At 41.5% G+C, this 25,602-nt stretch overlaps 2 protein-coding genes across 2 annotated transcripts; one reads left to right on the top strand and one right to left on the bottom strand.

Annotated features, from left to right (window-relative positions):
• Positions 1–11,890: 11,890 nt before the first annotated feature.
• Positions 11,891–18,989, top strand: ankrd53 (ankyrin repeat domain 53; the record flags this gene model as incomplete). The annotated part of the gene is made up of 8 exons (XM_080052487.1): positions 11,891–11,932; positions 12,057–12,189; positions 12,303–12,504; positions 16,286–16,370; positions 17,065–17,258; positions 17,840–18,004; positions 18,101–18,221; positions 18,405–18,989. 8 exons carry the CDS (start codon positions 11,891–11,893, stop codon positions 18,987–18,989), a joined length of 1,527 nt encoding a protein of 508 aa, XP_079908613.1.
• A 2,129-nt stretch (positions 18,990–21,118) lies between these two features.
• Positions 21,119–24,791, bottom strand: tex261 (testis expressed 261). Its single transcript, XM_080051628.1, has 6 exons — positions 24,617–24,791; positions 22,413–22,492; positions 22,148–22,301; positions 21,895–21,962; positions 21,678–21,780; positions 21,119–21,258 (listed from the first exon to the last, which is right to left on the bottom strand). Exons 1-6 carry the CDS (start codon positions 24,684–24,686, stop codon positions 21,143–21,145), a joined length of 591 nt encoding a protein of 196 aa, XP_079907754.1. The 5' UTR covers positions 24,687–24,791; the 3' UTR covers positions 21,119–21,142.
• Between the last annotated feature and the right edge of the window lie 811 nt (positions 24,792–25,602).

Raw genomic sequence — 25,602 nt, 5'->3', positions numbered from 1 at the left:
TCTGTCTTTGCTCCAGATGTTGCTCCCCTAGACGGCGTCAAAGACTTTATAAAAAGATATGATGGGTCTCGTGTAGTTTACAAACCCATCCGACATGCGATCACAAGCAACTCTCTTGGGTTCAGTTCAATTCTGGTTATTTAAATTTTGTACAGCAAATTCAGTAGACACAATGTACAGACACACATCCCTCCATTAGTAGCATGCAGTGACAATGGAAAATCCAGTGAAAGTGAGGGAAAACCCAGATAACATATGGTTCAAAGCTATATTGCGAAACCTTTTCATATACGTAAATGTATGTCAGTAAAATTCAAGCCATTGCCAAAAGAGTTGAAACAAAGTTGATAAAGCCACAACGTTTATCAGCTCCGCAAAATTCTGTATTTCTCTGTTTGGCAGCATTTACCAACTGGTTTTGCCTCCTGACACTAGCGCAGGAACTCAAGAAGAGCCCACAAAATGTTTCAGTGGTTGATTCTACTGCTAAGAAAAAACCTTGAAATACAAAGAAGGTTTAAAATCCATCCGTGATCATCAAGGCTTCCCTCATGTAGGCAAGATGTGCCAACAGCGTTGTAAATACTCAGAATTCCTTGTGGGGGCCACATAAGTTACTCACTATAGCTTTAAACAATCGCTATTTTATGTACTTGATTTCCTATTATGATGTGTGTGTACTGTCTGACCTTTCCTGATTGTTAACTCCCCCTTTGTGGTTGAATAAAGTAAGGGAATAATCATTAATAACTATACTGCCAATTCGGCCACAACTCTCTCAAAGAGACATTCCACCAATAATAGACCATTCTGGTTACAAAAACTCAAAATGAATCGCTTACTAGAGAATGCAGATTGAGGGCAGTTTTACCAGTACTAAAATCAACATTTCCAGGTCCGTCTTGCATGGTGCCAAGGGTCAAGTGTGACATGACAGAAAACAATGTCTCTCTGCTACAAAGACAGCAACATAAATGCTAAACAAAAAGCAGGTCATGTATGTCTCTATGTATGTGAAACGTCAGAGCCTGCATGTTGTAGCCTGTGGACAGCATGAAGAAGTACAGACCCTTGTGGTTAGCACTGTAACTCTCTTAGGGTGTATTCACACATGCTGTGTTTAGTTCGGTTGAAACGAACTCAGGTGCACTTCCACCTTCGGTGCGCATCTTTCAGACAGGTGTGAATACAGCAATCGCACTCGGGGGCGGACCAAACAAACGCTCCGAGACCCAGCTGAAGAGGTAGTCTCGATGCGCTTCAAAACGCACTCTGCTGCAGTTCGTTTGTGGTGTGAATTTGGCCGGACTCGATCCGACCCAATTGCAGGAAGCACTGCGCCTTTTCTTTCTTTTCTTTTTTAATAAATCGCCATCAGCTTCACATTATGGGAAAGTGTTGTTGTCGCCATTGTTAGGAAGATTAGTTGTGGTTTGACCGGGAGCCCCGAGCGAAAATATTACATTTGATAATGATGCGTGCGGATCAGCGATCAGATGGAGAGGAGCGTCTCCCGTAGCCTACAGTGCCAACAGGTTCACGCTGCGCTTTGCATGAAGTGTGTGTTTTTATTGTTCTTCCCAACGGGACCGTCAATACTGTCCCCGTGTCAGTTTGGTGCTGAACTGCGCCGAACTGACACCCAGCTGATACACAGCTTAATCAGCTGTGTTTCAGTTTGAGCCTATTCTTCACGCGAGTCGCGCGTCCAGCAGCAAAAATACAGTAAAAATGATGTTTCACATCGTAGGCTAGAAGCCACATAACGTGGCATTGTCATAGGGCTACATATTATAAACATATGAAACAACAATAATTAGATTTTTTTCTTCTTTATTTATAAGCTAGATGTAGGCATTTTTATTAGGGGGCCAAGCCCGAGAAGGGCTGGGACCGCGTTTTGCAGAGCAACGCGGTTCCCAAGCCCTGCGGGGCAGGGAACCCTATTGTTTTTGTAAGGATTATTCTTTATTCTTTATTCTTTATTCTTATTCTTCCATGCGTAAAAGTGGTGCTGCAGCCCAAACCGTAAAGGGTTGGGACATGCCACTTGCATGGCTTATCCAGGTCCATGGTACGTACGCAGAGGAAAAAATTCAGACATCCCGGCCACTAGGTGGCGCTACAACAAAGGAAAAGGCGTTTTGGGCTATAACTTCCGCACCGAAAGTCCGACAGTCAAAAACTTTATATCCACAGATGCACACAAGTTAGATGCATCTTTTGAGATAGGCCACGCCCATTTGCGTATATATACATTTTTCGCTATATCGCAAAAACTGTGTCAGTCACCAAAACATACTCCTCCTACAGTTTTCGCCCGATTTATACGAAACCAAAAACATTATGCTCTACCAACTCCCACGAGCAAAAGTTGGTCAAATAATTTTTCTACGACCATCGGAAGACCAAACGGTAGCGCTTTAAAGATTTGCGAAAATCCGTAAAAAAAAAAAAAAAGAGGGATTTTCTTGAAACTCAAGGGAGACTATCATGGGGCATACCTGAGTCTATAAAAAAAATATGGGCAAGAAATTCCTATGTATGCCGGACTTATTAAAAAAAAGAGTTTTTCAATTTTTTGGCCTTTTTTCGCCATTTCCTAAGTCTTTCGGCGGGAAAATGGGAAAATTCAAAAAAGTCTCTTTACAATGGAGAGGTTCACAATTTCATTTTGCTCATAACTCCCCAACCAAACATCGCACATTGAAAAATGTAACATCCACTTGTTCGGTACATTGAGCTGCATCTTTCTATCAAACACAGTTTTGCGAATGTCATCCATAGGGGGCACCAAAACCACAAAAAGCAAAGAAAACGCGTTTGGGCCTATAACTCCCACACCGAACATCGCACATTCAAAAACTTTACATCCCCGGATTCCGTGAAGCGAGGGGCCGGCGCCGCGGACGACGACGCCCGATCCCGAGTCGCGTGGGAGGCTTGGCCCCCGTTCACAACTGCTTGCAGTTCTAGTTATTTTTAACTCCATATTATATCAATGATAAATTCGCAGTTTTTACTTCGTTCTTCCTGCTTCTCTCCACCCCAGAATGTCTGTCCAATGAATGAATGACCTTAGATCACGTGTGGTTTTGCTTCGTAATGCTGGTTCACTTGCAAAAGGGGCAATATGAAAGTGGACCACACCAAACAAAAAAATCCAAATTCTATTTGGTCTGGACCAAAGCAAGTGAACTAACGGACTTTCCATGTGTGAATACACCCTTAGTGCCCGGAGCCATCAATGCATATATGCATCTTGGTCTGTCAAAGTCGGTCTCAAGTCTGTTCTACTCTGTGTATGAGTCATATGTAACTAGTTAGGCCATGGTATGCATATTATGAAAGCAAGGCTGCAATGAATTATCTTCAATTTACTTAATCATTTCATGTATCAGTCCCTGTCTGGAGTGGGATTTGTCTTGTTTGCTGAACCTGTTGCAAAGTGAAGATTCACAACTGCCAATGCTATCACATTTATATACATAGAGGTGCAGTTTATACTACTGTCTAGTTTCAACATTCAGTGTGTGTGTGTGTGTGTGTGTGTGTGTGTGTGTGTGTGTGTGTGTGTGTGTGTGTGCACTGCAGCAAAGCCCCCGAGAGCCTGTGAGTCAAGTAAGTAGGCCCACATCATAAAAAATGCATGCAGTGGCATATGGTGTGCCAAGCAGCGTTAGAGGCAGTGTATAGCGTCAGCCCATACACTCATAAATCCATATCCATTACTGCCATCTCTCTCTCTCTCTCTCTCTCTGTTTTTTTCCAAAGGCATAGGTCAATAGTTCACATCTCATCACACAGGAGAGAACCGCTCAACATCTGCTTCTGTTGCCATGGCAACTGGCTGCTGCTGCCACCGCTGCCTGACAGATGGATAGAGCGAGAGTGTGTGGGTATCATTTTTTATTTTTCATTATTGCTGCAGGTGTATTTAAATGTGTTTGGATGCTCAACTGTAAAGCAGTGATGGACGCTTTTCAGGAGCATTACAGGTCTCAGCACACACACACATCTGGACCATTACAAGGGCTTTTCCCACACGCATCGTACCACATTTTATTCACATGTTACTGAGGTGGATAAATGTATCAAAGAACCACAGCAACAATAGACCAATAGATAAATGCAGTTGTTAAATTGAATTCAACAATACAATTAAATAATATATAATACATTTGAATCTTGGACTATTCTTTGCTCTTCTTCGAGATTAAATACATTTGATATTTTTAAACAAGACTACACATATCATTTTCTACATAATATTCTATTTCAGAATCCTCTCTGCAATTGAAATTTGTGAACATATTAAAACTGCAAATTGCTCATATACACGTAATACGTATAATTTTAAATGTGACTTTTTGTGTGACCTTAATTAAGACTTTGCACACCACTGTTGTCTCAAAAATAATATAAAGTGGGGAACACACATTTAGGAAATATATTTACTCATGAAATTAATGCGACCTAATTATGTTTGCATTCTGCCTCAGTGCTTGTTAACCTCCGTTTAACCACTTCACTGTAAGGCACACACACACACACACACACACACACACACACACACACACACACACACACACACACACACACACACACACACACACACACACACACACACACACACACACACACACACACACACTTATGCAGCACTGATGGCTGATAATGTTTATGCACTACTGTAATGCAGATTTAATTCAAATCTAACCAATGAACATGAAAGGAAAAACCTATATATATACTCTACAGAGAGGATAGATACATCTACAGGCTTAATTAGAGTGTAGAAAATGTACTTCTGTTTTTGGCTTAAGTACACATAACACTTTCAATATTTAGTTTTGATAATCCTTTATTGATATTACCTCTGATAACTCTATTCTCCTCTCAACAAGCTTAAAAAAGTATTTTGGCATATCTCCTCTGGCAAACAGATTGAGCTATTACAAAAATGATTACTTAAATGAGCTGTTTGGAGTTTTTTTTCTCCATCTCATTCTTCCCCCTCAGAAACTGCTTGCTTTCAAATTGAAAATTAATTCCCCTAAATCTGTTCTGCAATTAACAAGAGGGTTAATGCAAGGGGGGGCTATTGGAAAAATAATTGTTCTCAGCATCACATTAATTTAATTTCATGTTTAATTGTCAACCAGAGATAGGAATAATAACAATCATAATGATGGAAATATTTTTAAAAAGGCAGCAATTAGCAGCGTGCTTATTCGCTTTTTTTTTGGATTGTGTGATAAATTATTCATGAAATCAGAGTTGTAAGAAGAAGGGAGAATGACGGGACGATCTTGCCCTGTGAGGAGGGATCGCTATAAAGACAGGAGTCACTGCAGTTCCTTTTCTTAGAAGACACACACTCAGTCTGCTGCTGCCTGGGGGATACAACTACACAAATAAGGTACTTTCTACTCTTATAAATACAGCAATTTATACAGATACTATTAGAATTGTGTCTATTTGAATATATTTGTCAAATTAAGAAAATACCCTATTTAATTCTACTATACTGTTATTACATTTTTAAGTTTCTTTGATTTTTAGAAAGTGTTTAAAAATTAAACCTAACTTTATTATTTTTTTCCCCATTACACGTGAAATTGTGGATGAGATCAAATCAGTCAATTTCATATATTTCATTGCATGCCGCAGTTCTTTAATATTTTATTAATTGCTAAAAAATTCAAACCTTCTTAGAGGCAACGTAGTCTTAGGGGGATTTTAGAGATGGTTGCTTTACATTTCCCTTCAAGCACACAAGAAAGATGGCTTTTGTTATTTAACTCCATTATTTTCTATGCACTCGGATCATACATGAAAACGTAGAAAAACTACTGACAACTCTCCCAGCGCGACCTAACAAGCTCTCCCCTTGAAAACCACAGAGTCTAAGACCCAGCAGCCTCGGCGTGGCGGCGGTCCCTGTGCGCGGTGCATTCACAGTTCACAGGCATCTCGACCTAAATGCGATGTGACGGGAGAACCTTTACTGAAACAAACGGGAATATAGTATCAGGGAAGGCTGACCGAGCTGTGAACTGGGGCCCTAACACGGAGCAAATTAACATCAGCAAAAAATAGCTCGGCGACTTCACATCGCTTATGTGCCAAGCGAGAAGCGGCCAATGCATTGCAATCGAGCGCTGTCAGGTCATTTCAAGCCGGCAGATGTCTTTTACATAAACAGGTCAATGTTGGAGAGAAGCTGATGTCCTCCTCAAACCTATGACCACAGAGCCCTGGACCAGCTCCTCCTGAGGTGCTGCTGTTTCCTGTCCTTCAGGGCCAAACAGTCTCCGGGCTTTGGGAGCTTTCAGTCCCCACTAACATCCAACAAGAGATCCCTTTCCTGATGTTCTTTGGCTGAGCTGAGCAGTCTAATGATGCTATCTCTGCCACTCTGCCTAGCCGTGCTGAAAAGAAGCTCACACACACACACACACACACACACACACACACACACACACACACACACACACACACACACACACACACACAGAGTGGAAGAGGCTGCCTTCGATAAATGCTTTTTGATTTTGAAAGGCCACTACATTATCCATGCTCTTTCAAATTCTTGTTATGTAAGGTCAACTCATCAAACCCATGGCAGTGACACACAGCTGTCATAGCCAAGCAGCTATTTCTAACTTACACACAGTCCACCATATAAGGCAACCAGACTGGACTGGTTTAGGTCAGATGTCAGTGGTGGGCTACGAGGAATGTATAGAAGCAATGTGGCAGAACGGCTTAACACTGCAGTTTATATTCTATGTAAAGGCTAGGTTCTTTACGTTTACACAAAGCTTAAAATCAAGGCAAAGACCAGTGCACACTTAGTTAAGATCTAAATAGGCAGTAATCATAATGTGTATGTTGCTGTCGACCTCTTCCAGCTTTCTTAAAAACATCCTCATAATCAGAACACACAAAATGTCAAAACATTGCCCAAAATAAATAAAAAATGTTTCCACACTTGTACAGTGTGTAATAAGAGAGTATTTAGAGGCATCTAGCAGTGAGATTCTAGATTGCAACAACCTTCCGTTGGGAGATTTACAGAGGCTACAGTGGCCTTCAAGGACAAGTAGCAAGTTACTAAAGATGGCATCATCCACCACTGCCTAAAGTCTTTCCACAATATCAAGTGATGAGGTGAAGATGTATTTAGTCACTCCTTAGGTTCCAACAAGTGCATTTCTGACAGACACCCATTTAAAAAAGAAGAAAAAAAAATCTACAAACTGGACCTTTCAATATTAGCATTATTTGCCAGAAAATATACAAAAACAACCCTTTTCCTTATAGCATAGGGAAAAGTACTGCCAGCATTCAGTCATGGTTTCGACCAAAAATAATCCAGGTCAAACTAGGCACCAGATTAAGACAAGCCGTGAGCCCTCAAATAAACCTCTAAATGTAAAATTTTCCAGATACTGTATTTAGACAGACAAATTCAGTAATAAACGTTTTTTTTGTTGGTTTTCAGAGCACAAATAACAGAAATCAAACCAGAAATAGTAAAAAATAACCGGACATGCAGAGGAGCAGGTAGACAGCTTGGGGTGAGAGATACTGGCTCGGCCCCCTCCCTCTGTGATTCACAGCCCATTAGGTCAGAGCGGAGCGGGGAGCGCGGCTCTTAGGGCTGGCACGCTGTTATATTGGCGAGGACACGGCTAAAGGAAAGGAGCGGGGAGGGCTTTTTAAAAGCCTGCCTTGTTGGTCTGTGTGTGGGTGAGGTGAAATGACATTTCCTCTCACTGCCTGAGAGAACCAGAGCACTGATATAAACGCATGCAGTCTCCCTCCAGCAAGCTGCTGAAAGGAAGGGGATGAGGGAGATACTGGTTGAATATGTATTATGTTAAACAAAGGGGGGGTTTTCTTCCCTCTGGTTTTAACTAGAGTCATTTTGAGAGGTATCAAGTCATTCACAAGTGAAAGAGCAAAAACATTTTTGTTGGAATAAGTGCTTTTACCTCCTTTTCTTTCATGTAAATCATTTTATGACCCCTAAAATAGATCTTCCGACCCCATAGGGAGGCCCCAACCACTATATGTGTGGAAAAGATTATATACATATTATAACAAGTCGGAGAATTTGCTTTCTCGTGCCTTAAAGCAAATGTCTGCCAGCATGACTCACACCGTGACCTCCTACAGAACATATATTTATAGGTGTGTGTGTGTGTGTGTGCGTGTGTGTGTGTGTGTGCGCGTGGATGTGTGCGTGTGTGTGTGTGTATTCGTGCATTACAGTTTTCGCTTCCACATCCGTGTTGTTGGGCAGTATGTCAAACTCAATTCGTATTCATATTTGCATCAATGTAGGTGTTTTCTTCTGCGTGTCTGCAGGGGGGAATTTTTTCCCACTGCTTTTAAATAACTCTCAACAACAGTGTTTGAGATCATAGAGAATAAAGAAAACAATGGCGCCCCCCGTAACACCCTGTCTTTGTCCTTTGCCTTTATATATATAAAACCAGCCTCTCAGAAACCTTTCAAGTCCATTCTCTTCTACACACATTAGCTTTATCCGAGGTGTAAGGACACCTGAGAATCAGAGTAGCCAGACTATGGTGCGGGGTGTGATTTAACCCCCATTTTCTCATGCCTGGGACTACTTTTCACACTTCTATCTCACCATTGTGAAGGCGACCCCGGGGTCAAGCATCCAGAGATAACCTCACTCGACGCCTGCAACCTGGCGTTATGGGTCTTATATCCTTCCCTAAAGGGTGCATGGACAGCCAAGTAATAATGCACATGGAAGGTGACAAGTTCCAACGCTAACATACAATGAAGACGGACAGATGTGAACGAATGGAGGCACAACTTGTATCGCAATCCACACACTTTCAAATTAGATCAAATAAGATCGTATAAGGGGCGCAAACACAAACACACACACAAACACACACAGCTAGTGATCAACAGTACATCTGACAGATAATCTGAGTCAAATGGCCAAATGCCAAGTCTTGCAACTGATGCCAATGTAGATACAGTGCGTGGGTGACACATGAAGCTTTGAGAATTTGTTAAAAAAAAACATCTTGCATTGCAACAGATATAAACACACACACACACACACACACACACACACACACACACACACACACACACACACACACACACACACACACATGACCTATACACGCAGCACAGTAGGTGTTTGCATGCGGGAACTGACTGAAAATGCAGAGAGAGCCCAAACATGCCAGGTGGGATCAGACAATGCGACCCCCGGGAAGAAGAAGGGGTGGCAGACCATAGTGTCGCCACTGTGGGGGTTGCCAGGGGAGGTGAGGATCTCTCTCACACACACACACACACACACACACACACACACACACACACACACACACACACACACACACACTATGTGCGACTCAATGAAGGAAATAACAAATAAGAGTGGTTCTTCTTGCTCCATCTGAGAAAGTATGTTATGTCTTGATTTTCTTTCACTTAAGTGGTGTATTCTTTTTCAAATGGGGGAACTTCATTTGAACTTTGTGTCCTTGTTCTTTGGCAGCCTGAAACTTGAACATCAGTTTAACTCCAAGACTGGGGATTAGCTTTCTGACATCTGCTCAGAGGGGAATTCTTCTCCAATCTCTTGAACTTTTGAACCCTTTTCATTATCAGACGGATAATGTGCAAAACTTTGACTCAATGGTCTTTACCTAACTAGTCTTACACCAGTAGGTCTGATGGACAAATCAAGAAATGGACATGTTTACCAACACACGTGCCTTACTGATTATTGATAATGAATAGATAAGTGGAATTCACAAAGGAATATTACAATGATTTTCATGTGTTCATTAAAAGCACTTTTCATATGCATAAATCATCCATATTATTTCAATAATGTCTTGCATTTTGCATTTATATGCATATTGAGAAATTTAAAAGTCTTCGGGGTTAAGTTTAGGTCTATTTCAGCTTCAGTTGAGCTTGATAAAACACTCAGCATCAATAATAGAGCGATCTATGTGTCGTACACAGGCTATGAGGCTGCGTCCTTTTAGCTTTGTCGGTCCAAATGGAACTCAATGTGTCTGCGTGTAGCTGTAGCTGCTGAATTATTTAAGGCGGTAATTAGGTGATTGTGGCTGCTGTGAATCTCTGGAGGGAGAACTACTCTAACTGTCGGCACACTTGTCGTTTTTTTCGGGAGGAGGATCATCAGATCAGCTGTCCATTCACATCTGTTGTTCGAAAGGCCTAGCCACCGCCACTCACCCAACTACCCCGCAGCTTCTTTTGGCCTCATTTCATAAGCCCGGGCTACGTAAAATGAGCAAAATACCTTTTAACTGAATGGATACAATGAAATAAAAACCTCAGGCAAAAAATACCATTTACACTGTGTGCCTTGCCTTTGTGTGTTTCTTTCACTTCCTTTCGCATCATGTTTCCCTAGTCAGAGCTTGTGTGTATACATTATAAAGTGGCTGCCAGTCCCGGAGCTGTTGTTGTTGTATCGCTGTCCCGATGGCATTTGCATTTTAACGTTTGTGTTACCTCTACCGACACCAACGTTTTAAGATAATCGTGATGCGTGTCACGAGAACAATGCCGTGCCCTGTTGATGACCCTGGACCAGGCCTATGCTCTGTGACCTGGATTTATAAAGGGAAAACAAATGCCATATTAGAAAAGGGTCACGGTGTCAAAGGCAACACGCATGCGTGTGAAGGCGTAAAGCACTCACTCACACACAAACACACACACACACACACACACTGTATACATTTTTACACGGCAGCTATAGCGTGTGTCATGGCGCTTGCGTTTCAGCTAGTCTCTCAAAGCTTCGTGTTCATGTGCAGGTGAATAGTGCAGCAAGTACTGAAAGAAAACAGATGTGATGAAAAGCATGTAAATTTGACCTTGTTAATGGCGTTTGCCGCTGATCTTTGCAGCTTAACACACAAGCAGAGTGTGAATTCACACAGGGGATGAACCAGTCAACTCTGAGGTCACAGAAAAGTCTTCGGTTCATGTTGGGTAAAAGAAGAAAATATATACACTCAGAGTCCTTTTATTTTGACAGAGGAATAATAAAAAGCTTTTAAATCTGATTCTGACATGTTCTGTGATTGGAACATCCCTATTATTTTGGCCCGTAACCTATCATTCCCCTTCTTCCTCTTACTTCTCTCTACTAGACAAATAAAGGCAAAAATGCCCAGAAAAAACTAAATAATAAAATAAAATAAAAGTCTACCAAATTCAATGGCTGGAAAACTGTTAGCTGAATGTAATTGTATTAAAGGTTGTACATTGGGGAAGTGTCCCTATCATCTTACAAATATATTTGTCATCACATCTCCAAACTGTTTCAAAAATTCAACAACGTTTTGAATATCTGAGCCTGGATTTGCCTCTTTTTTTTTACCTGCTGTGTAGGCTACCACTTTCAAATGAAAGGTTTATAAATCTTAAACAATTTTGCTAATGCCAGTATACAGTCTATTGCAGGTGTGACAACCAACATATGAACAGAATCCATTCAGGTATAATGGAGGGTGGCGCGGCGCTGCCTTCTTCAGAGGAATCACGAGCCACAAATAAAAGTGGACAGGTCTGCCATGAGCTAGTTTGAGGAGCTTTACCATCTCATCCCATGCATGAGGCAAAGTATACCCACACGCTCTGAATGTCTCCTCTTCCTCTCCTCCCTCTATCATTGTAACATTGACCTTTAAGGGCCTCTCCCTCCTTTTCTCACTATCTCTGTCATTTTCTCTCTTTCTCTTTCCCTCCGGTCGTTTTCTGCTCAACTGTGAGGATTGAGAAAAATGAAAAACGTGTCCGTGGGATGTGGAAAAAAGCAAAAAAAAACCTTGGGATCATGGGAAGGTGTGATGTCTGCCAGGACCTCGGGGATGAGAGAGTGTGGCTTGGCATAAGGGGAAAAGACATTTAAGACCCCTACAGCTTTAACAGAAACAGTTGGAGTAACCGCTTTCCTCTCATCTCTGAATGTGTTTTCTCCTTCGATAACTGTTGCGATAAAGCTAGACGCAGCGGTGGCTCAGATGCTGGTGCAAAGATATAAACCTCTCTGTCGTGTGAGAAGAAGAGGAAGCCACATTTGGGCCTTGGTCGTGTTGCGTGCCCCTCCATTTGGTGCTGCAACTTACTGCACACGTAAGCATGTACACCCGGGACAATTCACACATAGGAATATTTTTTGGACGTGGAACTCATTTTCTCGCATTTTCCTTTATCTCACTGTCATTTGATCTGATCACACCCGTCAGCGTGCGGAACGCAGGCTTGTCCTCTGCTCTACCACACTCCACCCATCGCCTCCATCTTCCCCTCCAAACACAAACAGGCCTTGGTGCAGCGCAGCAGCGATATACTGAGGGAGGTCGCCGTGCGGTCACTGCGCAAAGCCTGGTCGCATTGTGACTCGGAGCTGCAGAATGTGCCATGGTGCATTAGCGCACTGCCGCCTGGGTGAGCATCGGGCTCACAGAGAGAGAGAGAGAGAGAGAGAGAGAGAGAGAGAGAGAGAGAGAGAGAGGAGAAGGAGGAGAGAGAGAGAGGAGAGAAGGAGGAGTTAAAGGGGGAGTCTGCGATTCTGGAGGACGCTTGCCGTAAAAATCACTTTTTTTTCTAAATCAGTGAATATCTCCCTATTATCCACTACCCGTCCATACTGTGTGCATGCACTGGAAACAAATCCAGTGTCAATACACAGCCTAGGCTCAGTATAAAAAAGGGTATGTAAACAATAGGGTCCACCGTAGCTAGAAACTTGTATTAACACTGGATTTCAGAGTGCACACAGTACGGACAGGTAGCGGATCGTGAGGAGAAATACAAAGATTTTGACAAAAATTGATTTTGACTGCAAGCATTCTCCAAAATCAATGACTCCACCTTTAATGGAGGGAAAAAGGAGATGGGGAAGCAGAAGAGAGAGGAAGAAACGAAAGGAGGGCAAGAGGAGAGAGAGAGAGAGAGAGAGAGGATAGTGAGAGCATCAGCGCACTTACACAAGCCAAGTTCAGAAGCCCCAGGGGCGCAGGGTCCTTGTAAGGTTGCTCATCAAATATGAATGCGTATCAAGGCCGTGTGTTCACTCTGCTATCTACTCATCATCTTCTCCTTCGCTCTTTGCCACAGTCTCACTTTATTCTCCATCACTTCTTTCTCTTCTTTAAACTCTCACTTACTCATAACCTTTGCACTCAAATATTTCTCCTTCCATGTTTTAGGCTACACCAGTTTTCTGTGTCCAAAAATACTTAATGTCCCTGGTTTGATTCTGGCCAACAATCTGTTTGGCATGCCCTTAGCTTAGTTCTCACTCAGCTTACTATCTTCCCTTGATTTCAGCCTGTATTATTTATTCTTAATAAATAGAAAAAAGTCCCAAAGAGTGGAGGAAAGAGATTTTATACATTAGAAAAAAGGTAAATAAAACACACAGCACTGTATTTTCATCCCATGTGCACAATTGATCAGGTGCCACTAGCCAATTAAAAGCCTCTGTTGCGCAACCAGCAGAAACAAACTGGACGTGATTGGACAGCGAAAAGGGCCAATGGGATAGCCCGCCGCGAGGCAGCCGAGACATGATCTCGTTTTCATCCTCGCCCTAAGCAGGTTTACACAGCTCTGATCGGACCGCTGCTAATACGCTCTGCACCAGCTGGCTGTGTAGTAGCTAAATGCATGCACTCACGCTGGCTGCACGCGCGCACAAACACACACACACACACACACACACACACACACACACACACACACACACACACACACACACACACACACACACACACACACACACACACACACACACACACACACACACACACACACACACACACACACACACACACACACACACTTTTTGTAACTGCCCTAAAAATGTCAAGGGTAGTAAAGAGAATTTTAGAAGGTGCATCTTAGGAGTCAAAACACTCATATAAACAACTACATCTCTTGCTACTGAAGCAATAGACCTGATATGACAGAAAGTTTTTTAAGGTTTTGGTGCACTTAGGGGCGTACACTCTCACACGGACTGAATTTGACAGTACAGGGACAATCATACACACACACAAAGACACACCGTACACACACACACCGTACACACACAACTGTCAGGAAAAAAAGAGGTCATGTTGAGTGTAACTGTCCAGGGACCAGTGCTGAAAGTCAAACACGAAAGAGCTCTACAATGAAAGAACAACCTCCATGACATGTGGCCGAGGTCAAAGGAAGCCGCTGAGGCCTCTAAAGGGGCCGCGCTCTTCCCTTGCTATTAAACCATATGTACTCACTTATACACACACAAACACTATGTGCACATTGACCTGCACATAAGCACACGCACACACAAACATGAACTCACCCTTGCAAATGCATGTGTCACCAAAGAAGTAGCAGCGTGGCTGTGTTGTGTTAAAGTCGAAGGGCTCCGGGGGGTTGGGGCTGGGAGCAGAAAGCCAGGGGTCCGTGCCCCGTCCTTGACCCTCCACCGGACACTGACAGCTTTGGGAGACTGAGTATAAAAGCAGAAGTCACATATTAAAGAACTGAATTAAAATAATATAAAGCTGTAAAAAAGCAAGATTAAAAACAAATTGAGAGCCAGAGTTTATTCTTGACTTTCAAAACTTTTGGACAAAATCTTAACTCAACTTTCTCTTACTACCTTTCCCCTGAGCTTTTGACAGCAGCTTGAGATGTGGTCGAATCTTTAGAAAGATCTACCAAGTGGACGTTAACTGTAACGCTCTTGACATTCAAAAAGGTATTTTTCAGTGGAAAGTATTAGAGAAAGTGCAAACATGGGGTCAGTTAAGAGAATATGAATTTGGGCAACATAATTTTCATGCTTAAAGCTGTAGTATACTGCACATGTATCCACAGTGAGAACAGTCAGGGGTCAAGCGGTCAATAGCAGTGATCAAAGAGGCCTCCAGCTCAATGAGCCTATCGACCCCACAGATACATAAAGAACATAACTGTTCCAATTCATTTCAGCCTCACGTATTGGCAGCAGGAACAGGGGTGCAGTGGAACTAACGGGCTCTCTGACTGATCTGCTTTACCCGGGTCAAGTATGTGCTGCCAATCCTAATATGCCGTCAATACAAACACACCATGTACGAGGAGAGAGCTGTGGAGGGTGGAAGTATCCATTTCTGCCATGCCTGCAGCCACTCATTTGCCCGCGTCGATCACATTGAGCCAGACATAACACGTGTTATTATAGGATTACATTCTGTATAAGGAAGGGGGCTTTCTTTTTAAGTTGCATTCAAGAGATGGAAGAACTGCAAGTAATAACACATTGGTGAAGGCTGTATAGGCTATATGAAAACATGCTTAGTGTAACAAACCAAAATTAAATTATTCATATTCTATTATAGGCCTAAAGTGGCATTGCCTGCAGTCTGTGTGCCTGTTCCACATTTTTCTGATATTAGCATCTCACTGCTATTCCATGTTTGCTCAGTTATTTTCAACAAACGTATGGTCAAAACAAAAAATTAAAGGCAGAAAATATAAGTAGGCCTAGTGTTGGGGTCTAGAGGAGAGCCTCAAATTGTGTAACATTATAGATAGGCTATGCCATAGCCTACTTAGCCTAGTAATAGGCCTATGGCTATGATGTCATTAGCCTGCACTATATCAATATTATATATGTTTATGACATTGGTTATTATTATTTATCATTATATATATATATATATATATATATATATATATATATATATATATATATATATATATATATATATATATATATATATAGGCTATATATAATATCATAAATATAGGCCTACTGCAATTTGTTAGGCTACTTTACCTTTTACATGCCGTAAATCAAGGTTTGTTGCCTGGTTAACACGTTTCCAAGGCAACCATGGAACCTGTCAACAAATCCGGAAAGGGGAGACCTGGGAGACGTAAAAATAAGTAAATAACGTTAACAATTTTAAAGCTAATTTGTAATATTTCGTGTATGCAATAATCCAACTAGCTGCTTTCAGCGCTCTAATGTGTCTTACGAGGCGTTTTGAACGTTACGTTATGGCTATTCACTCGACGAAAATCACCGTCATCAAACTTCCTGAATTGGCAAAACAGTCTAAAATCACCTTTTATTACTTAAATTGAAATAATTAAAAAATGATTTCAAGTAAAACGTTATCATCCTAGTGCGTAATAGTATCTACCAGGCGTATTTAACCGCATTTTTGTGTGGTTTTATTCGAAGGGCTCCTACCCACAGAGATCAAGATGTCGTTAGTCAAGAGAACCTGGACGTCAGAGTCGCCGTCTACAGACAGTTGGCCCTCCCGGTCCACACAATGTGAAGAAGAATACACTGTACGTTTGGTTGTCCACTCCTGTAATAAAACGAGTACAAGATAAGAACTAATAGCCTACCTCCACTTCAATATTACACCAATAGCAAGGTAAAAACGGCTAAAGTTGATTATAAAGTGGAAAAAAATACTCGCTGAATAGCAGGGAACCTTGGTGTGTTGTTATCCTGTAGGCTAGTTAGAGGCTAGAATTTGACTGCTGTGGATGGAGAAGTAAAAAAATAAAAAGCTATTAAATTAAAGTAACTGCTAAGTTCAAAGAAATGGTTGACCTATCAATCTTTCCATCAAAAATAAATGTAACTAAAAAGCACACTTATGAAAAAAAATGTCGGTAGCTTAGGCTATATTTAAAAATAACTTTAGAACAGCAAATTGCTACTTCACTTCCACACAGCATCAAAGGAAAGACAAAGGTGTAGGAAATAACATTATTGAAGGCTCAACTCTATTTAAGCCATGCCAGTGAGAAATCGTGCATATCTAGGCCTAGGCCTACACCTTAATGAATCCAGTTATACTTTATGTAACCAAATGCTGTGCTTTTACTGGTACTTGGACAGATGATGATTCACTGAAGAACACAGCATTGAGTGGACATTTTAAGCTTGTCTTGTCTGCTTGTCTGTGTGTGTGTGTGTGTGTGTGTGTGTGTTTCACCCTCCAGACAGCGCTGGACATGGCCTGCCTTCACGGCCAGCTGGCTTCTATTCAGCTGCTGTTGGAGTCCGGGATCGGGTGCATTTACGCCAGCGATAAAGAGGGTCGTCGGCCCATCCACCTGATCCTGTCTTCCCGGAGCCACCCAAACACCTTCGCCTGCCTCAAATACCTCCTGGAGAGCGGGGCCGACGTCAACGTGTAGGCAACAAACCGTTTGTGAATAATTGTTTAATGCAGGTTTTGGTTTAGGATTATTTTCTATTGGGGGTTAGAGGTTATTTAATAACTTCTCTCAGCTGTTGCTTGCTTATTCAAACTCCTATCACCAAAGTAATAGAAGATTAGAACAGAAAGCTTAAAGGTGGTGCCAGCGATTCTGGAGAAGGCTTGTTGACGAAAGCACTTTTTGTCTAAATCAGTGAATATCTCCTCATGACCTGTCCGTACTGTGTGTGCGCTGGGGAAAAAAAACTGTTTATGTGTTAATGCACTGCTTGGACGTAAACAAAGGGTGGCCACCGTAGCTTGCAACATGCCCGTTTACAGAGCCCAGGCTGTGTATTAACACTGCATTTTTTTTTCAGTGCACACACAGTATGGACAGGTAGCAGATAGTTTGGAGATATTTACTGACTTTGACAAAAACTGATCTTTTCAACAAGTGTTCTCCAAAATCGCTGACTGCACCTTTAAATTATTCTGCAGATGCAAAGTTAAATTAGGATTACAATGAGATGATGGTGAAAGTTGAAGCCTTTTTTTGTTCCTATTATTACCAGTAACACAGACACAGGGATGACCCCATTGCACCTGGCCGCCTCTGAAGGCTTCCTGGACTGCACTTTGACCCTGGTGCAAGCCGGAGCGGACGTGTTGGCCCTGGACAACGCAGGACACACTCCACTGGATAAGGCCCGCATCTTGTGCCACAGGAAGATAGCAAGGTAAGTGAAAACATAAAATTAAATTGAAACCGTCACGGTCAAACCGTTTACATTTTTAAATGATTAAACAGGCTTCTTGTGTTTGTATTTTTGTAGGTATCTGAAGACCTGTATGTGGCAGAAAGATAAGAGCAAAGAAATGCACGAAAGGAAGCTGGTTCAAGCTTTATACACTGATCTAGTGGATGTGGTTAAACTGAACAGTCTCAGTAAAAAGGTACTGTGCGTTTTGTATGTTTTGAAAATTAATTAATGATTTAATTAACTATCAAATGTCTTCTCGAATAGTTAAAGATTAAACAGTTATTTCAATTCATTCTTCTCATGCTCTTATAACATTTCCACCATATTTCTAACATTTCAAGCAAACTAATCACACTGTTTCTGTATCCATTTTCAGCCACTGATCGATGAGAAGGTGGCAGAGTGGACCAAAAAGAAAGGTTTTACCCCCATAAAGGATTTCTCCCCCAAAGCACTGGTGAGCCGATACCACACTCAGTGCCTCTCAACAGATCAGGAAAGATCCCATCCAAAACAAGCCAAGCTCCCATTGCTGCACCAACCAGGAGAAGGCCTTCAGGAGGACAAGAGCACCTCCACTAAACTGACTCCTCCAGCCCCAGTGCCTAGTCCCTGGACTGTCTACATGGGCCTCCAGCCAGAGAGACCCGCCCTCATGCAGCCGGACCTGCAGGGCAGTGTCACAGTGTGGAAGGATCGCGGCGGCATCAGCACTCGGCCGCATTGGTTAGCCACCAAGTGGGACGGCTCGCTTCGCCAAGCCCCGGACGTGCCTCTAGACGTCTTAGAGAGGGTGTTGTTCCCTCGGGCCTTTCCTTCCAGGATCGCCACCCCTCGCTCCTTTGAGCCCCGGGTCATAGAGGAGGTCCAACGCCTAGCGTTTCCCCAGGAGCGGAGCAAGTCCCCCTGGACCGAGGTGGCCATGCACCTGGTGGAGGTTTTCAAGCCCGGTCACTACTGATCGACGCACATAATCTGAAATTAGTAGAAGTGCTCAAGAAAAGTATTAAAGCTCATCAGGTTTTGAAGCATCATATGTTTTTACATTCAAGCTTTTTGCTAGAAATATAAAAAACAAGAGGACATTTTTAGATTTAACACGTCTTTATATATTTTTTTTTATAAATATCAAATCACATGGAAATATACCATAATCTCACATTAAAAGGTGCTACGAGGAACTTTTAAATATTTCTGTCTCATTTTTCCTCTGAAGATCATAAATGACAACGATGTAACAGTAAACTGGACCATCAGTGCAAAGAATGCTATTTTGATATAGTTTTTTCTTAATGGCTTTGTCATGGGTATGCTCACCCAGGAACAACAGCTGGCGTAAAAACACAACCGCTTTTGTCCAAAGGGGGTGCAAGAATAAAGACAAAGAAAGTTCCTCGGAGCACCTTTAAGTGTATTAACAGGCAACAAAAAAAGAAGCAATAAATCCTGAGCTCACACTCCAGATGGTGTAGCGAGTTGAACGGAGGGGTGAGTGAAAGGTGAGGAATACCTCAGTGAACCGGGTCACACCTGTCACAGATGCAGCGCTGCACTTTCACTGATTCCTCCCCACCTCCCCCCAGGGTACTAACTCAGGGTCCAGGTGAGGAGGGATTGTCAACAGTGTGTGTGTAACTGCGAGCTGTGTTCTGTCAGCTCAAGGTGTGTGTGTGTGTGTGGCACGGTTTTGTCTTTTTCCTTCACTTCACACCTCAGCAGGGGTCAACGCGAACACCAGCCTCAACCTGGTGCACCCACTGTGACCGAACCACATGGGACTTTGATAACATAACGCCAACCTGCTAGACAGTCTGCCACACACAAACACATTCTTGAAGGAGCAGTGTTCAGGGACAATCCATCTTAATTTGAATAATATGTAACATTGAATGGGAGAATTAACCTTAAATTAATTGGAAATTACGAGGTTCAGTACAACTATTTCTGCCTTTATTTCCTTGAACACGGAACGATGAAAAGAAACCATTTAATCTTCAAGTTATTTGAACAAAATCTTTTTCATTTTATTACACAGTTGTGTGCATACCGGCCTACAATGAATCGCGCTCAGTAATTGGTAAAAATATTTTTTGGCCTTTTTAATAGCACTTTCATCAAACCACTTTGAGTAACTTTTGTCCCTTGATACCAGTTAACTTCCAAAAGTCATTGCAAAGGTTCGATCATCAGAAAGGTTTTCATCTGTCTTCTGACTTTAGGTCAACTCAACTGTCAATGTACCAAAAAAAATTGTCATTACTGTCATTTCTTAAAAATAGTCCAAAAGCGCTGGTGATTACTGAATGTGTGGACAAGAAAAACAAACGTACAAAAAGAAAAGTGCATCGTCTTCATTGCCACAATTAAAGAATCCAGAGAAGGAGATATCAATATCAATTGAAGCTCTGATTTTAAGACTGTTTGAATGACGAAAATGAATCCTTTTTCCAAGTGTCATCATTATGGTGCGATGGGGTAGAGTATTTATACCATGCCGCACCCTTTAAAAAGGAAACGAGATGTCCCCATAGATCAGAAGGTTATTTCTTACGACTTAAGAAAGTTTTGACAAGTCACATTTTGTCTCCTCCTAACCTGTCTTCAATGCTACTTCATGTATAGTAGCAGATTTAGCGTGAGCCCTATTACACACAAATGACAGCAGATGTTATCTCAAGAGGAAAAAATCTATAATGATTTATCATTAGCCAAAGTGAAAACATACAGGTGGTTGTTAATTTCTGATGCCCGCACACACATTATTTTAATACCAAAGCTAAAAAAAAAAAATTGAGTCCCGACATGACGATAAGAAAGCATTTTGCTAGCGACCAGATCCCCCTTGGTGAGGTGTCTAGTAGATGTTGTTGGCAGTCAGTACAGACAGACAAATAGACAATCGTGGCTTGTGTAAACTCGGGGGGCTCGTCCAGCAGGAAGCTCTGTTCTGTTCATTGGTCCTTCCTCTTCTTCTTCTTCTACTTTGGCCGTTTAAGTCCCATCCAGAAAATCTCATTCCCACAGTTGCCTTCCAGCTTGCTCCCCCCCCCCCCTCCTGTACACACTCACAAACCCCCGCTGGCCCCCAGAGGCTGCACCCCGGGTCCAAGCCCCTTAGTACATTTTCTGTCGGCTGGGCAGCACTGCCTCCTTCAGGAACGAGAAAATAAGGAGGATCCCAGAACGCTTCCCCCTCTTGCCCTTGGTGAAGTAATTAGACACCACGTCATCTATAGAAAAATAAAAAGGAAATTGTTCATGTTACCATCCATTATCCATAATCTTTTAACATTTACAGGGGGCTTTAGTCTTTGCATTGACACCCAGAATGTAGGAAACATTCGATACATCCAATGTGTAAAAGATATGTAATTTGTGTTAAAGATAAAATAAACTTTACTGGTCCCACATCGCGACTGAACCAGGTGTGTTACTTTTACTTATGAGTAATTTTGAAATTATGAAATAAGTTTATTTTTTATTTTTTTCAAAAGCATAAGAGATTTGAAAATCTGTTGAGAAAATTAAATTAAAAGGGGCGCAAAGCTGTCTTGATTTTGTCAAGCAGATTGCGGATTCCACCTTTAACTGCTACCAACCCTCCAATCAAAAACAACATACATATTGGAGTAAAATTTAAAATGCTGACCTCCTTGTTGCATGGTGGACGGTAGCACATTTTCTCCCGCTGACAGCGACACAAAGAAAGCGAAGGGGATGATCCACAGGCAGATGGTGAAGTACGCCAACACCTTCAAGCCAGTCAGGAACAAATGCAAGATTTTAAGTATAGGAGAAATTGTAATGGCAGAATATTTCTCCAAGGACATTCAAAGCCCTTTATCAAAGTGTGAGATGGAAATTACCTCCGAGAATGGATAATACTCTTGTGCAAAGTACTGGAAGGCCATATAATGGTTCGCTACCACCAACACTGCAGAGCGAAAGGACAGGGAAAATATATAAATAATATTCATGACAATAATGTGCATTGACCTGACACATGCAATAAAATAATCTATTGTTACTGTTCTTTATTAAGTATCACTGACAGTAGTTTTAAGAAATAACGTTAAAATAGGCAAATATTTCAAAGCCAGAGTGTGTTAAAACATGTACCACAGGAGAGGATGAAGTTTGGGGAGCTGAGCAGGATGTAGGGGAACGTCTGCAGGAGGCCAAAGTACACCAGGTTGGTGAAGAGGCCGACTCCCACCATCAACATGGGGAAGCCTTCAAACAGATAGAGAGACGCCAGCACACCTGTCGAGAACTGGACAGATTCACACACACAAATAAACAACAACTATTTCATACAGAAGTAAAGATTTCCCCACAGTATATTATTAAAAGAAAAAACACTACGTTATATCCACTCACTCACCAGTATCATGTATTTTATTATTCGACTGGTGGCTACTGTGTATTCTTCTATTAGTTCTGCTAGGTAGTACAGGCCGGCAGCTGGGGGAGGACAAGGATATGGTGATAAACAACAGAAACACAGACAGAAATCTGGATTTCAACACAAACACAGGTTAAAAATATTTGAAAACTTACAGATTGAACATTTCAAAAATAATTGTTTGCGGTGGATTTAATATGTATTTCAAGGACAATTCCAACGCTAGCTGAACTAGCTTAGTTACAATAGAGTTTTGGTACCACTACCACACAAAGAAAATGATTGTTTAATATCTTACTAGGAATACTAACATGCTTTTTCAGAAAATGTATTGGTAGTTCTTAAATAATATGGCCAGACATTCAAGGCAAACGTTCAGTACATGACAGTTTTCTATTGTTGATGGTAATGCGGCTGCAATAGGTATATTGCGATTCAATACGTTCCTCCAGACAACAGCTGAGGCTAAGCCACAAATACTGGAACTACTATCAGTTCAGGCGAGAAACATAACAGTACAGTAACTTAACATGATTCAAGGACAAACACAGACAAATAGTTGATTAAACTAATCATAACATTTTGATTTTAGGGCCAATGAAGGAGAGAGGGTGATGAGGAGAGGCTCAAGGGAGAGAGAGAGACACACAAACACACACACACACACACACACACACAATCTACACTTTCCAAAGGGCAGTCAAAATTACAAGAGAGGAATAAGAAAAGAGAAGAATAGTGACGGCAAATAGCCTTGCTCTTTTGAACTGCCAGCAGACAGACAATCGACGTAATCTCTGTTGCTTCTACAGCTCAACACAATAAGAAACATTTGGAGAAGAAAATTGGCCATTTAAAAAAAATCATTGCTGCTTGCTGGAATTACACTGATGATATAACACTACCTGAATGAAATATGTTATCACAGCAACAAAAATATAACTAAAAGCCCACAATATCTCATAATAAACAAACTAAGAATCTGGTGAAGCGTGTACTCCTCAGGAGTATAGTAAGTGAGTAAGAGAGAGAGACACTACAATTACTTTGATTTCGGTAAGGCAAGGCTGAAGACGCTCATGGGGTCACACATGCTCTTTCACCTAGTTCTGATTACAGTGTTCCACTGTTGCAATGTTACAAAGCAGCTTATGAGGCGATAAACAGCCAGAAGAAAGCTGCTAGTAAGCAAGGAAGTCATTGGTTATTAATAATCTCTGTACTGTGTGTACCACTTACAAAGGGTTTAAGAATGTATCTAATAGCTTTATTAATTAAAATAACAATGATTGGTAGACTGTAACCTATGTCTTTATCTTTTTTGTAATGCTTAATAAAACAATTCATAATTATTTACAGATCTTTTGTAAGCCATTCATTCTAAATGAAGAAGAATAGCTTAATAATTAATTAGGACACGTTCACACATACAGCAAATTCCTTGTATGTGTGACTGTACCTTGCAATAAAACCAATTATACACTCTGAATTAATAAAGAATAAGGTTGGGAAGTTGGAAATAAGTGATGCCAAACATGACTTTGGTACAGTAAAACAATAAGAATATCTACTAACTACTAAATGTTGAACAATGTATTTTATTATTTAGAATGTAATTATTTTAGTTAAAAACATTCAAAATACACAACTAAAAAGACCCCAAAAAATGAAACTTTGAACCCTGAACCTAACCGAAAACATATGACGGGAGTTTGACAGGGAGCGACCACACCTGTCAGCTGCAGCAGGTGCTAACGTGGCCAGGTAACTAATAACAGTCTACGTGGACAAAACAGACAGACAATCTCCTAGCTAAGTTTCCTTAAAAAGTTTAGGAGCAGGCTCTAAATAATGTCGGTCCTGTTAGTGAAAGGCTTGTTATGTAGCCTTTCTGCCTGCCTGCCACTGTGCCACATAACCAAAACTCTACTATCTAATGTAAACAATAGGGAAATGGCCCTCAGCTACTGTTAATTAGATTAGCAACATTCATAACCACTTAATATTAGCTCACACGCTAGTGACGCATTAAGAGGATGCAACCATAAAGCATTAATTTACTTAATGACACAGTCTAAAAACTTCAAAAAAGTATCATTCAATAAGAAATAAAATCAGGTTCCGTTAGCATTATCAAGCTAATAGAAGCTAGCACTTGAATGGATACTTCAGGATGCACTCACCTATTGCGAGAGTGACGAAGGATATCTGGATGACCAGCGACAGCCAGCTGAGTAAATAAATAAACCACATCTCGCTGCATGTGAAAGGACACACAGAATATATGTAAATATGAAAATAACACAGAGGAACGGCGGCTAGCTGGCTGCTAACTAGCAGAGGAGCGCCGGTCAAAGTTCCTCCCCACTGGGTTGTCAGTGCACGCGGAAAAGAGGGGCTCGTCTCTCGGAGGAGAAGGGCAGTTTTGTCGCAGCGCCACCTGTGGCTGGAGGGGAACTCAAGTAGTCTGACAATTAACTCAAATCTGCCCTGTGAAATACACAATACATGGTAAATGGCTGCATTTATTCTCTTTCACTTCTGCCTGTGGCGCTATATTTTCTCTCACGTAGGCCTATACCTATTTACAGTAGCCTATAAATTAAAGGCTAGTAGGCTAGTATTTATACTACTAGCCTTTAATCTATACTGTCTGAATAAGTCTATAGAATAGGCCTACTTCTGTCCAGGCCTAATAATATGTGACCTATAGGCAATAATGTATCCATACTTACTTTGCATACTGTACCCATCCAGTCTGGTGTATAGGCTTCATAAAATATATTTGTCTTAGCGTATTCATATCCACCACTTTCTGTCTATTGTGGCCTGTACGCTACATTACTCTGAACCAAACTTTGCTTTTGCACTCCGAGCCAGATGCTAATCTGTATTTCATTGTCTCAGTAATCTGTGCAAACACAGTTAAACTGAATTTAATCAAATTGTATTTGCCATTCAGGGCCCATGTACAACCCTGTGATTGGATGATCCGCTCTGCCCTCCTGGGCCACCGCTCCCCCAGAGAAATAAGACGACCTACTGACCTGATTAATTTCAGTGTTTTTGTATGGGAGCTTGCTATCACACTATCATACTCAATGTTGACTCGGAAATAATGTCATTTATTTTTAATTTTTTTAAAGATATTTTTTTGGCATTTTTATGC

The sequence above is a fragment of the Ammodytes marinus genome, assembly GCF_949987685.1.
Source record: "Ammodytes marinus genome assembly, chromosome: 23".
NCBI lineage: Eukaryota > Metazoa > Chordata > Actinopteri > Uranoscopiformes > Ammodytidae > Ammodytes > Ammodytes marinus.
The sequence above is the reverse complement of the archived record's forward strand: the minus strand, read 5'-3'. Positions and strand labels throughout refer to the sequence as shown.

Bases quoted from the DNA above. Each gene is read 5' to 3' on its own strand.
- tex261 (XM_080051628.1), bottom strand. From the start codon at position 24,686: ATGTGGTTTATTTATTTACTCAGCTGGCTGTCGCTGGTCATCCAGATA. The intron at 22,493-24,616 runs GTGAGTGCATCC...GTCCTCCCCCAG, and splicing joins CTTCGTCACTCTCGCAATAG to CTGCCGGCCTGTACTACCTA. The intron at 22,302-22,412 runs GTGAGTGAGTGG...GAATCTGTCCAG, and splicing joins TAATAAAATACATGATACTG to TTCTCGACAGGTGTGCTGGC.